We start from the raw sequence: 12,956 nt of genomic DNA, 5'->3' as shown, positions 1-12,956 counted from the left end.
AGATGGGTATTGCATAACAGATGTCTTTCATTAGAAAATCACTGTAAAGGGGGATGAATGCAGGCGCTAGGAAAGGCAGCTGAGATCCCAGCACCCACCCACCAGAGAAGATTACATAAAAGAGACAACCTGTTTTCTAAGTAAGTTGCCAAAAATTTCTCTGTATTAGAGAGTATAAAAGTGATTCAGTGCAGATAATACAGTGTTTGAATGCAGGTGACCAGCTTTACAAATAAACAAGTAGCTCCATAAGCAACAGACTTATCCCAGACTGCCTAAATATAGTTTTCCACCTTACTAAATTTCAATACTTTATCATCTTCTTTTTTTTTCCTTTAGGGTTTACCTACATTTCCTTTGCAGTAACTTCTGCAGTTCTGCACCATTATCACAACAATATGGCAATACCCCAAATGCTGCTGTTTGTCACCTCACAGTAATTCCCCCATTCTTCCACACTATCTACTGTCCAGACACAATACACGTTGCTGCTGTTACAGAGCTACTGAATGGCTGCCAACCTGAAGAGACCAAATAGTTGCTGTTGGAAAGCCCGAAGAATCATAGAATCACCAAGGTTAGAAAAGACCTCTAGGATCATTTAGTCCAACCATTCATCTATCACCAGTATTTCCCCACTAAATCATATCCCTCAGTACATCTAAACTTTTCTTGAATACCTCCAGGATGGTGACTCAACCACATCCCTGGACAGCCTGCTCCAGTACCTCAGCACTCTTTGAGAGAAGAAATTTTTCTAATATCCAACCTGAACTTCTCCTAGCACAATTTGAGGCCATTCCCTCTATCCCTATCCCTATCCCCTATCCCCAGTTATGTGGAAAAAGAGGCCGAACCCCACCTCACCACAACCTCCCTACAGGCAGTTGTAGAGAATAAGTTCTCCCCTGAGCCTTCTCTTCTCCAGACTGAACAATCCCAGTTCCCTCAGCTGCTCCTCATGAGACTTGTGCTCCAGGCCCCTCACCAGCTTTGTTGCCCTTCTCTGGACATGCTCCAGAGTCTTGATGTCTTTCCTGTAATGAAGGACTGAAAACTGAACACAGTACTCAAGATGTGGCCTCACCAGAGCTGAGTACAAGGGAACAATCACCTCCCTGCTCCTGCTGACTGTACTATTTCTTATACGAGCCAGGATGCCATTGGCCTTCTTGTCTATCTGGGAACACTGGGTCATGTTCAACCACATGTCAATGCAACCCCCAGGTCCATTTCCTCAACACAGTCTTCCAGTCAGTCTGCCCCAAACCTGTAGCATCATGTGAGGTTGTTGTGGCTAAAGTGCAGGATCTGGCACTTCATTTCCCTGGTCTCAGTCCAGCTATCCAGTCTGTCCAGATCCCTATGAAGATCTTTCCTACTCTCAGGCAGATCAACGCTTCCTCTCAGTTTCGTGTCATCTGCAAACGTACTGAGGGTGCACTCGATCCCCTCATTCGGGTCACCAATAAAGATATTAAAAAGGGCAGGCCCCAGTACTGTCCCCTGGGGAACACCACTGAATGGTTTAAGGATCACTTAAAACCCCACATGTGCAGAGGTGTAAACATAGTGTCTTTGAGACCCAACAGGCCAGTTCCAAAGCCTGCTGAAATTCATAGGCTTGTTTAAAAGTTGTTACAGAAAGAATGACAGATGGAAAGGAATATGACATATGCTTCATTTCTTTAGGCAGCTAGGTTAAGAACAGAATAAGCTTTTTATTCCAGGGAAGCTCAAAAACAAAGTAAATGTAGACATTGGTGTTATATTTTGAATTAGGAACATTAGGCCAATTTTTCTCATATTAACAGAACCTGTGTCATCAATTCAGTGATATGTGATTTATTAGATATAAAATATGTATTTGAAAAGCCCAAGATTGAAGATTTGTCTATGTTACTAAGTATGTAAAAAACATACAAACATAATGCAGTGCAATTCAAGGCTAAAATATAACTGAACGAAAATTCATAATTTATTTAGAAAAGAATAGCTTTAGCAAGATTTGCAAGATACAACTATTAAATTTCTACTAACATAATTAACATTAATAATTAATAATTAATAATTAAAACTCTCATGATTAAGTCTGTGCATATTTGGTAATACATGTCTCTAGGAATCCATTATAAACACTAAAATAACCAAACAAAAAAATGTGAGTTGACTAGCCTAACACTTTACCAGTCATAAAACGTTGTTTACATAGGCTTAGATTGGAAGGGACCTCAAGGATCAACTACTTCCAACCTCTCTACCATAGGCAGGGTTGCCACCCACTAGGATCAAGCTGCCCAGGGCACCATCCAATCTGGCCTTGAACACTTCCAGTGATGGGGCATTCACAGTTTTTCTGGGCAACTATTCCAGTCCCTCATCACCATAAAGTAAAGAACCGTAAAGAAGTTCCTTCTATCATTTAATTTAAATATCCCATCTTTCAGTTTAAAGCCATTTCAGTTTCCTGTGTGATGAAATTATGAATCTGTGATTCATTCTCACTGTGATTCAGTGAGAAGCACTGCCTTCTGAAGGACCAGAAACTATTTATTCAGTTAATCAACAACAATTTTTGAATTTCTTTTACATTTATCTATAATACATGCAAAATCTTCTTTAAAGTAGGTCAGACTCTACACTGTATTTTTCAGGATAAATCTATGTTAGCATTTCAGTTTGGGACAACAGTCCAGCTACTTGCTTAATCCTCAGTGTCTTGGTTTGCACTGCAGTTATCAAGTTACTTCTTATCAGGTCTTTGTACAGCATCCTAGGGATATTTTGCAGAGTGCCAAGGTGCCTACAAGGAAGACGATTTGACGGCTGTCTCTGCCAGGAAAACATATCCATCCAGATTTGTTCCCCAGATCTCTCCTTCACTGTGTCTGCCTACATCATAAGCCACCCAAATATTTGTTTTAGAGCTATCTGCTCCAGCACCAATCCTTTTAGAAGTCCCACAGTGTGTAAGTGCATGCATGAGTGGATACATTTATATAGCAGCAGAAGAATGGTGGCTACTTCTGAGCTTCTTCACCAGAGACATTCCCCATGCTAGCCAACCCACACAGCCTTTGTCCCAGCAGCAGAGAACAGCGTAATAAATTGCGCTTGGTGTTAGGCTTTGGTACCTGTTGTACCCTGCTTGGGTTCCTTTTGCTGGAAGAAAGGGAACAAAAAGAGGTAAAGTTCACACACAACCCCAAGAAAATATGATCTTTTCCTCCGTTTGTTTTCTCCTATGTATCTATTCTGGTACATTATCTAGTGTCCATCTCCTATCCAGTAGCAGATAAAGATTAGGCCTGACAGCTTTTAACCCAATTATTAAAAAACCACTCATATTAACCAAAGCCATTTTGCTGTGGTCAAGGCTGCATTATGCTCATTCACTTTCCTACTTCTCACCTCCTATTTATAATTTCCTCTGTTAACTTTTGTCATAAATCAGATCTGAGCTTTTTTGTGGCAACAAATATAACCGCCTACAAGGGAGCTCTGTTATGTAAATTGCTATAAAATATATTTACGAGAAGAAGACGATATTTTGTGGTAAGCAAAATGAGCATATCTTTAAAATAATACTGAAATATAAACAAAAGGAAGCATTTAAAATTACTGCCTTATTAAATTAGATGTTTCAAAAAGAGAATGAAATACAGTCTTTGGTGCTGCCACTCAGTCATTAATCTCCTGACATCTCTTTCTTACTTCATTTGCATATTTTAAAATATAAAATGCTTTTTCCATCTTCTACTTTCTCTGGAAAATAACTGACTCTCCTGAAGTGTGACTAAAATAAAAATAGTCATTGTGTCAATTACTTAAAGTAAATATATTTCAAAAATAGAAAAATCTTTCAATAAACTACCACTTATTTAAAGCATCACTCAGATGTCTGTCATATAAAAATGTGTAGATATAAGTGTCGTTTTTAAATTGATGCAATTCCTTCAAACTCCATTTTCTATACTGTGTTGAGCAAACTAGAAATGGTCTGTAATAATTTGGTATAAACTGTTCTCAAGAAAGACTGAAGATATGTTTAATAGGATAAACAATAATCATTTTCTTTTTCACATGTACTTACATGAGTGAATTTTTGTTTGGAGAAATGGTTTGATGGAGATAATTTTTGAATATTAGCACAAATGCTGTGCAAACATGCATTCGTGCAAGAACTAGGTATAATTACTTTGAGAATTAGTCAAAGAAAGTAGAAATACCTTGTGAAATCACTGCCCAATCATTCAGAATAGAGGGATGCCTATAAATAGAAGTAATCAAAGCAAAAAAAGCACAGCAGATAGCAATTCAAAGCCCGGGGTTACACTCAGATAAGTCACTTGCAAACTCTGCATTACATCTCTTATTTAATGTAGCTTAGAGAAGATTCAATCCAATTTGATATAACTGATCAAAACTGGTGCAAAAAGAGGATTCAAAACTGCAGCAAGTTGATGCTAGTTACCACTGACGCTTAAATCCCAAAATATGTACTAGCTAAGAGAATAATAACTATGATTACTATTTCTCTAAAATCACCTCCAATAAAAATGTCTTATCACAAGTATTTACACTCTAAATCTTATTTTACTCATACTGATGTCAGTTCCTAAAGAGCATGCCTTAACGCAGTATAAAATACGAAAGAATTTCCACGCTTGGCAAACAAAGCAAAGAGGTAAGTGGGAAGACTGTTTAAGACAGCCTAAGAAATACACAGTCACCTCATGATTAACAGCAGTGTCAGACAAACACATTAGCTCTCATCTTTCCCTTTTCCTGTTAGTCAGGATTTCAGTGATATTTGATATTTCCAAGTTAACAAAAAATCTACTTCTTATATTACTTAAGATTCAGAAGAGGAGTGCTGCATTAATTATGATCAAACATATTGCCACTTAATCACTGGTGAAGTTGATGCTGATTTGATGAGATCAGAATGGAGATAATAAACTCTGGACTCAAACTCTTACAACCTCTATTTTGACAGCTGATGGCACTAGCTATAGCTACTTTCCAAATGTCTTTGTATAATAATAGCATATGTATGTGTAGTGAATATAAATGTGCCACCAATCAAACACCATTCAAGCAACAATTCTAGAGATTTTCATGTTCTAGAATCATGAAAGTCTCAATAAACTCAACACTGTACTTCACAGATATACCAAATGTAGGAATCAAGTTTGAAACATCCAGCAAATATAAAAATCTAATCCTAAAAATATATACCAGTTCAGAATTCAAACAGCAGGGAAAATATTTTCAATAAAAAAAGTCTAGGTTCCACAACATATATGAATAATTAGCTAATGATTAGGTAATTACCTCCACTGTGTGAAAACAGATGGTCATTTTACTATTACAGTAGTAATAGTATAAAAATGTCCCCCCAGTTTAACTTCTAGGTAGAAGATCTTTTGTTGTTCTTGTTGTTTTTTAATAGGAGAAGAGGAAATAGCTTTAAACTAAGAGAAAGGGAAATTTAGGTCGGAAGTTAGGAAAAAAATCTTTACTCAAAAGTGGTGAGGCACCGAAACATACTTGAGTTTATAAATCATAACTTCCAAAGTAACATCAAAAAACTATACAATCACACCATGATGTCATGACTTTCCTATTTGGGTCACTGCCTGAACAAGATTTATTATATAGACCAAATGTGGTTCTAGATTAGTTTCTCGGGGTTTAGTGGAGTAGAAGCCTTGGTGCTATGTCTTTATGCAAATAACCTTAACCTTGCCTTTTCTTTTTTCATCTTTCTTTTTTCCTCTTCAATCCATTCTCCTCTTCCAAAAAGGAATTAAAAATAATGAATCTCCATGAACCCGTTAAGTCCATCAATAAAATTGGTACAAGCTGCCCTGAAAAAGTTCTGCAGCTACTCTCTTCCATAATCAAACAGGAAAAACATTACAATATGCCAATGGACTTGCTACGCCGTTAAGAAAAATAGAAAGTTTTTTGAATATGCATTTCTCAAACTGTGTGCTTGCCATTGCCATATGTAAATAAATGAATAAGTAAATAAATAAGACAAATAACTGTATATCAGAAAGAATCAAGCAGAGCTGTGTAACATTAGACTGCCATCATCTATAAAACAAGATCTGAGGTTAAGTTTATTGCTTTAAAACAATTATACAGTCCCCCATTCCGTATTCTATCATCTATCACTGCAGAAGCAATAGATTCCTAGCCTCATAACAAGAGTTGACCTCAGTACATATGGAAATCTGGGTAAAAGTTAGCTAATCTATAAAACAGATTGCATTTAAATATGTTTCATCAAAGCACAGAAGTATCTGAAAGGGAGAAATCTAAAAGAGAATCTAATTAGAGAAACTATTACATCTAATGGAGACTTGAACAAGTAGAAAAACATTTCTGTTACTTACTCTCAGGTCCTCCTTTGTATTGAAGCTATCAAGAAGCTGTTGATAATGTCTATCGGTCATTTGTCGCAAGAGTGACAGTAAACAGGAGACAAACTCCCCCTGTTAAGATACAGGCATGAAGGGAAGCATTAAAGATTATAAGGTCTTCTGTACTTGTACTTAAATTGTCATATCATAAGCATTTTAATTAATTTAAAAATGTGACAGAAATTAATTATACAATTAGAAAACATTATTTCATATTTAATGAAAATACATTAATTTAGATAAGAACATCCTACCCATTCAAAGAATTAATTTCCCCTCAAAGCAATTCACTTGCTCAGCAAAATCTGTTTGAAATAGTTCCCAAAAAGCTAAAGCAATAGAAGTTTGATTTGCCATTTGTTTCTTTTGTATTTATATTTAAACAGATTATTAAGATTGCTAAAATTACAACCTCTTAATCAACTCAGTTTTGAAGCAAAATATAAATATTTTGCAGCAATTCTGGGAAGAGTCCTATTGTTATCCTTTAAAAAATAAAGAGCAGAGAATTTTTCAAAATTAAAAATATCGTATTAGTTTAAAAGAAAACTCATAAATAGGAGTGGAGAAAAACTGAAAATGTTTTTGATAAGAAGTTTTCTTGGTCTTGCTATGGAATTTCTCATTAAAACCAGCTTAACCACTGGGTAGCCACACTCGCTTCCACTGTGTTGACTTCCGGATTCCCTCTACAGCATGTCTCAAACTCTAGGAAGGTGTGCTCCAGGATGTAGCCAAGGAACTTGTGGGCTGCTCCACGGATTTCTCCCTGCCTCTACAGATGCACATCCTGGATGTCCCCTGAACAGCACGGGATACAGGAATAAAAAAAAAGTAGAGAACTGCTCTGAGTTTCTCCAGTGAGCAATCAAGTAAATGAGGTACTACGGGAAGAATAGGTTCTCCCTCTCTTTGCCATCTGCTTCTTCTCTTTTGGCCTGGGAAGAAACAGTGAATGGTATCAGTATGGTCCAACTGCAGAGTGGATGAGGACAGGAAAGAGTGAAAGGTCTGGACCACATCTCAATGCTGTAAGGGAGTAATTCTGGTATCATGTATGCTTGTTCAAAAATAGGAAACACATTTCAGGCCCCCATCCACCAGAAACGGGGAACAAGGCAGGAAGGACAGGTATAATTACATTACTTTAAAATGCTGCCTTTCACTTGTTTTTAAAGCAAAATTTAGCAACAATTTCCCCAATCTTTCATTAAAAGCATAATGTAACATTAAAAGAAAAAAGGAATATGTCTTCACAGAAATGTCTGATGTAGCTTTTACACTTGAAGGGCTAATACAGTTGTGATTATACCTAATATAACTGGGGGTGTGTAAAGGGCTTGCTTTAACACACAACATGGTGGTAAAATAATAATTATGCCTTGCTCATAGTAAGACTCTGCATAGAAATAATGCTCACAAATTCTGTAAAACCACTGTTCATAGTGAACACAACTTTCTCAAAACAATATCCAAAGTCTATAAAGTTAACCTTTAAGGTCCAGGCATAGCCACCAAAGTCACAGCTGTTATTTTGTATATATCCATAAGGTATTTGAAAATCTATTTCCTATCAGATTCTTTTCAGAGATCAGAAAGACTTTGGTCTTTTATCATTATTTTTCTGTAGTTGCAATTTCATTTTATCTAGTCTCAGTACTCAATATTCAATACTCTAGATGGTTTCCTCTCTGCCACATCCTTATATGCAGCCTCATTTTTCTTAACCTAAACATCTAAATCACTGGCATCCTAAATGAACTGAAGTATAAGCTTCACTTTCACCTCTGTATTTATTTCAATGTTAGTTAGTACAACTTCTGTAACACTGATCCTCTCCTCAGGTTCCCTCCAAGACCTGTTAAATTTGCACTCAGTTTCAAGCACCACATCCATTTTGCAGGTTACTGTCCAGCTTGCTACAAATGGAAACAGTACCAACGTACCAAAACTATCTGAGACAAAAAAAAAAAAAAAAAAAGAAAAGAAAAGAAAAAAAAAAAGAAAAAGAAAAAAGGTGTAGCCATGAAACCACACAGCTTGCTGCTGACTGCTTTTATGCTGCTTCCTTATAAACTGCACACATGGGCCTAGAAAATCACACTATGATGTGTTGACTACGTTCCTACTATATCTGATGAAAAAAGTTTGATAGAGTTTTATCTTGTGCACTGACATAATACATCTCTCAAAGACTATTTATAATATGTGGAGCTTGAAATAATGGTAACATACTGGAACAGACTCTACTGCGGTACTCCTGTACTTCATCATACTTGCTTTACAAATAGTTCCAAGAATCTGGCTCAGTGTGTTGCCATAAACCCATACTGCATGATTTTTCTACATAAATGCATATAATCGCCTTATGCTGTGCCATGAGTCACTTCCACATTAAGTATTCTTTCAGATGCCTATGGTAACAATGACATGGCTCTCCTTGTGGACAAAAAGAAAAAATTGAAACTTCAAAGTAGTTTCAGCCTAAGTTTTTGATACCTTGGAAGAATTAGACTGTCATGATGTTTTACAAAAACTTAACCCGATAGCAAGTGGATGTGTCAGAATAAACCAATTATCTCAGCACTTTGTAGCATTAGGACTTTAATACTACAACCAGTCCTTCAGCTGAGATTTCTAGTAATAATCTGATAGAGAACTGTAGAATCCTTAGAGTTGGAAAGGACCCTTAAAGGTCATCTAGTGCAATGCCTCTGCAATGAACAGGGACACCTACAGCTAGATCAGGTTGCTTGGAGCCTGATCTGGATGTTAATTTTCTTATTATTTTATTAAGCTATAAGGATTGTTCAGTCTGAGTAATAGGACCTATAGATATAAATCAATGACATAACATTAATTTAGCCTTAATGATTTCGCAAGGTGTATGCAAGTTTGGCTTTAAAGCAAGACAACGTACAAGGAAAGTCAATGAAAAAGTAAAACAAAAGATAAAAAAGATTCTGCCACAGATTACCTTTGTAATTTTGTAATTTACAAGGAAAAAAAAAAAACTCTTAGATGTATACTCTTACTGAAACACAGTGATTAAAGCATGCTGTTATCCTTCTACAGAACTTGGTCAGCCCCATAAACACTTTAAGTAATGTTTGTTCTTTGTCAGAAAAGTGAAATAAACAAAAACAGAAAAGGCAACAATGCATTTCTTTCGCTGGTATTAAACACTGTTTGAAATGTTTGATCTCAGAGGAAATTCCAGTTTGAAAAGCAACTGTGTATTTGTTAACAAAAAATGTTACAATGTAAAATCAGGCAATTAATTAAATGTATAATGAGATGGCAAATCACAAGACCTATTATATTCTGCAAACAAAATATTAAGCCCTCAACTCATACTGGAATCATGTCCCCTGCCATATTAGAACAGATTTGCCCTTCAAAAGCAAACTGGGAACCTTACTGAAAGCAAAACAAAATAACACTTAATTTTGTTTCACTCCATGATTAGCTTTCTTGTAAATGCCTCAATTTCAACCTTCTAATTTTCATGGCTTGTTTTATCATATTAACCAAAATATCATTTGTTAATCTTCTAAATCCATCTTCTGTGCTCTACTACATGTGACAGAAATAAAGCTCAAATGCTCATCTCAGAAAACAACAAAATGACTTTCAATTAATAAATTTGTGCAGGCTAGCACCATATATTTTGGAGGCACATTCAGAGCTGATTCATCATCTAAAAAATATATGCATTTTAGGAAGTAAACTGTTATTAGCTGACACTTTTCCACTTTCAGGAAATCAAATTCAGTGAGAGATTCAGAAAGCTATTAAAAATGTCAACAAATGAAACACAGTGCAATAGTTAATTCTCCCAAACAACCTCAAAAGTAACTTCTTTTTAATGTCAAAATACATAAATAAATATAATCAAAAATATTATCATTTCCACTAAAAATGAATAAAATGCAAAGGGTTTTCTTTGTTTTCCTCATTCTCTGTTTTTTACACAAAATATTACCATAGTGACATAAATACAGAATTCTCATAAACGCATAAATGCAGCACTTCTACCAACCAGTAACAACTGTGCAGTATTTCACTGTAAGGAACTTACAGTCACATCTTGAAACTGAAGGCGCATAGCAGAGCCTGATGGTTGTGGTCGGCTGGTGATCTCTAGTATCGTCCTTAACAGAATATCTAGCAGGCTGCTTACAATCACATCAATTTCTTCCAGAACAGATTTCTCCTTGAAAAATAAATAAGATACTTAAATTATAAAAACAGAAGGATGACCACAAGAATATTTCCTTTGATATGGCTTTAAAAACCAATGATAGCTTTGTTACAAATATTTCATTTGAGAAACAAGATCTTTTCTCTAGTTAAGATATTGTTTAATTCCACTGATGTTATCTTAACCATTTTCAATTACACTGTACAGAAATACAGAGGACAGTTAAGAGGATGACATTTAAAACATTTATCAAATTAGCATATTCCTATTTTCAATTAATGTTTAAAATAATATTGGTGGGTTTTTCACTGAAGCTGATAACAGGTAATGCCCATATATTTTCTGAGGAAATCAGCAAGTGAGGCTTAAAGTCCAAACAGTAGAATTAGGTTTTCAAACTTTTAAACTACCACCAGGAACAAATAGATGGTACTCAACCTTCAAGACCTGCTTCAGCGGTAAGGACCAGCTACACTGTTTTCTGTCAACTGAACAGCACAAACAAATCAGCCATTTATGTAAGACTACAGCTTGTACACAACATCAGTGCAAAGGAGCCAAAGTGTTCATCGCCAAAATAGACCATGAATATCTTAATTAGACACAAGAAAACACTTGATGCAATCAAGTTTCCTTTTTAAATCAGACAGAAATATGTTTTCCCTGCTTCAGCAATGTTTTCTGTCTCCAAGGCAGCAGACAACACCATCTTCCTCTAAGCCATTTTATCCACTGGTTAAGATGACATTTCATTGCAGAAATAAACACTGCATAATCAAATGCACACAGCCAAGCTAAAACTCAGCTGACAAACAGAATCATTCAATTCCACCGGCATCGAAGTGTAGGAATGAGATCTTTATTTTGTTCCTCCTACACACGCTAAGCATATGATTTGTAACAAAATTCTTGTTTGAACTCAAGATGAAACTAATGTCATGGCGTGCTCTCTGTCATTTCACATAGTGTCAAACTACTGTTAACTTTGCAACTTATGAAGGCAGGCAGTATTCAGTGTATTGAGGAATCGCTATGCCAAGGTGTGAGGATTCATGAACAAACTACTGTTAGAATGACCAACAGAAAAAAAGAACAGTTTTCAACAATATCTCCATGTAAATCCAGTTGTTCCATCAATCTCTGATTTTTCTGGATCATTAACAGAAGGAATCAAGTTTTGAATTGATCCACAAAAATCTTATGGCAGTCATCAAGTTGTTAAAACTCTAAGTGACTCAAAGACTACTGAAAAGAATATCTGAATGTCCTGCACACTGGAGAGAGTTTTATGCAGACATCAAATTCAGGTTGTGCACATTGCTGGAATTCATGACTAGAAGAACTTGGTGACTTCAAATGAAGGTTCTACTGAAGTTAAAGTCAGACATACAAGCTTTTCTCCCAGTCCAAAACCACAGCAACGCTTTTATCCCTTTCCCCTGTAAAGAGGTACTAATACTAACAAAGAGCAGTTGCAATAAGAATGTTATGATGCCAAAGTTGCATGTTACATCTACATCAAATCAATGACTTTAATTACTAACAGTAGTTCAAAATGAAGGAACAAACACAAGAGTTCTCACCACTGCATTACAATTCAAGGTATGCTGGTCCTGATTTGTATGTAATGCACGAAATACAAGCAATGCATGTTTCTTGTTACCTTAGTTGCCTGTCAGAACTTCACCATCATCTTTCATGTTTGCAATACACATACCTAAGGTAGCTCTTACATGCAGCTTTCACAGATGAATTTGTAAAGAGAAATACTAGAAATATGCCACAAAATTTACCAGCTAATCTCCAGAATCAATACTTCCTGCAATACCCTTATCAGTTCCTTCCCTATATCATCTTCATGTCTTCTATGATTAAATAACTCACAACATAATACACCTCTAAAAGAAAGTGGACTTTTTTTTCTGTACAACACAACATTCATAAAGTCTCAAAGCTTGGAGGAAAATAATGTGTTACAATTAAATAATCTTGCTTAGAGAAACAAAAAAACAAAAACAAACAAAAAAAAAGGTGCCTGAGAAATCAAACTACATATTCATGTAGAATATTACACAGAGAGCTCTTTAAAATGTTCTTGGTCAAGGTCCAGCCTGTGTCATTACTGCGTGCCATTTAAAGAAGTTCAATAACTTATGGGTGTAAGATTGTGTTTACTTACTGAGCTGTTCTTCTTGATGAGACAAAATATGTTGCTAAGGATACGTGCACACATTATAAGGTCCTTCTGTTCTTGTAAATGCATGTGGAGATGATGTAAAACTACTGGAAGAAGAATATATCGTGAATCTGAAATAAAT

The 12,956-nt window shown here is 35.7% G+C and overlaps 1 protein-coding gene across 3 annotated transcripts in view; it reads right to left on the bottom strand.

Annotated features, from left to right (window-relative positions):
- DOCK4 (dedicator of cytokinesis 4) overlaps positions 1 to 12,956 on the bottom strand; it is a 238,527-nt gene that overhangs the window by 56,605 nt on the left and 168,966 nt on the right. For all 3 annotated transcript variants that reach the window (XM_090137617.1, XM_090137623.1, XM_090137630.1), the window contains exons 24-26: positions 12,818 to 12,945; positions 10,516 to 10,650; positions 6,408 to 6,506 (exon numbers count right to left, since the gene is read on the bottom strand). In XM_090137617.1, the coding sequence (XP_089993743.1) occupies positions 6,408 to 6,506; positions 10,516 to 10,650; positions 12,818 to 12,945 (362 nt within the window). The remainder of the gene's footprint in view (positions 1 to 6,407; positions 6,507 to 10,515; positions 10,651 to 12,817; positions 12,946 to 12,956) is intronic.

Source organism: Phasianus colchicus, chromosome 1, assembly GCF_987193195.1.
Source record: "Phasianus colchicus chromosome 1, bPhaCol1.hap1.1, whole genome shotgun sequence".
NCBI lineage: Eukaryota > Metazoa > Chordata > Aves > Galliformes > Phasianidae > Phasianus > Phasianus colchicus.
The sequence above is the reverse complement of the archived record's forward strand: the minus strand, read 5'-3'. Positions and strand labels throughout refer to the sequence as shown.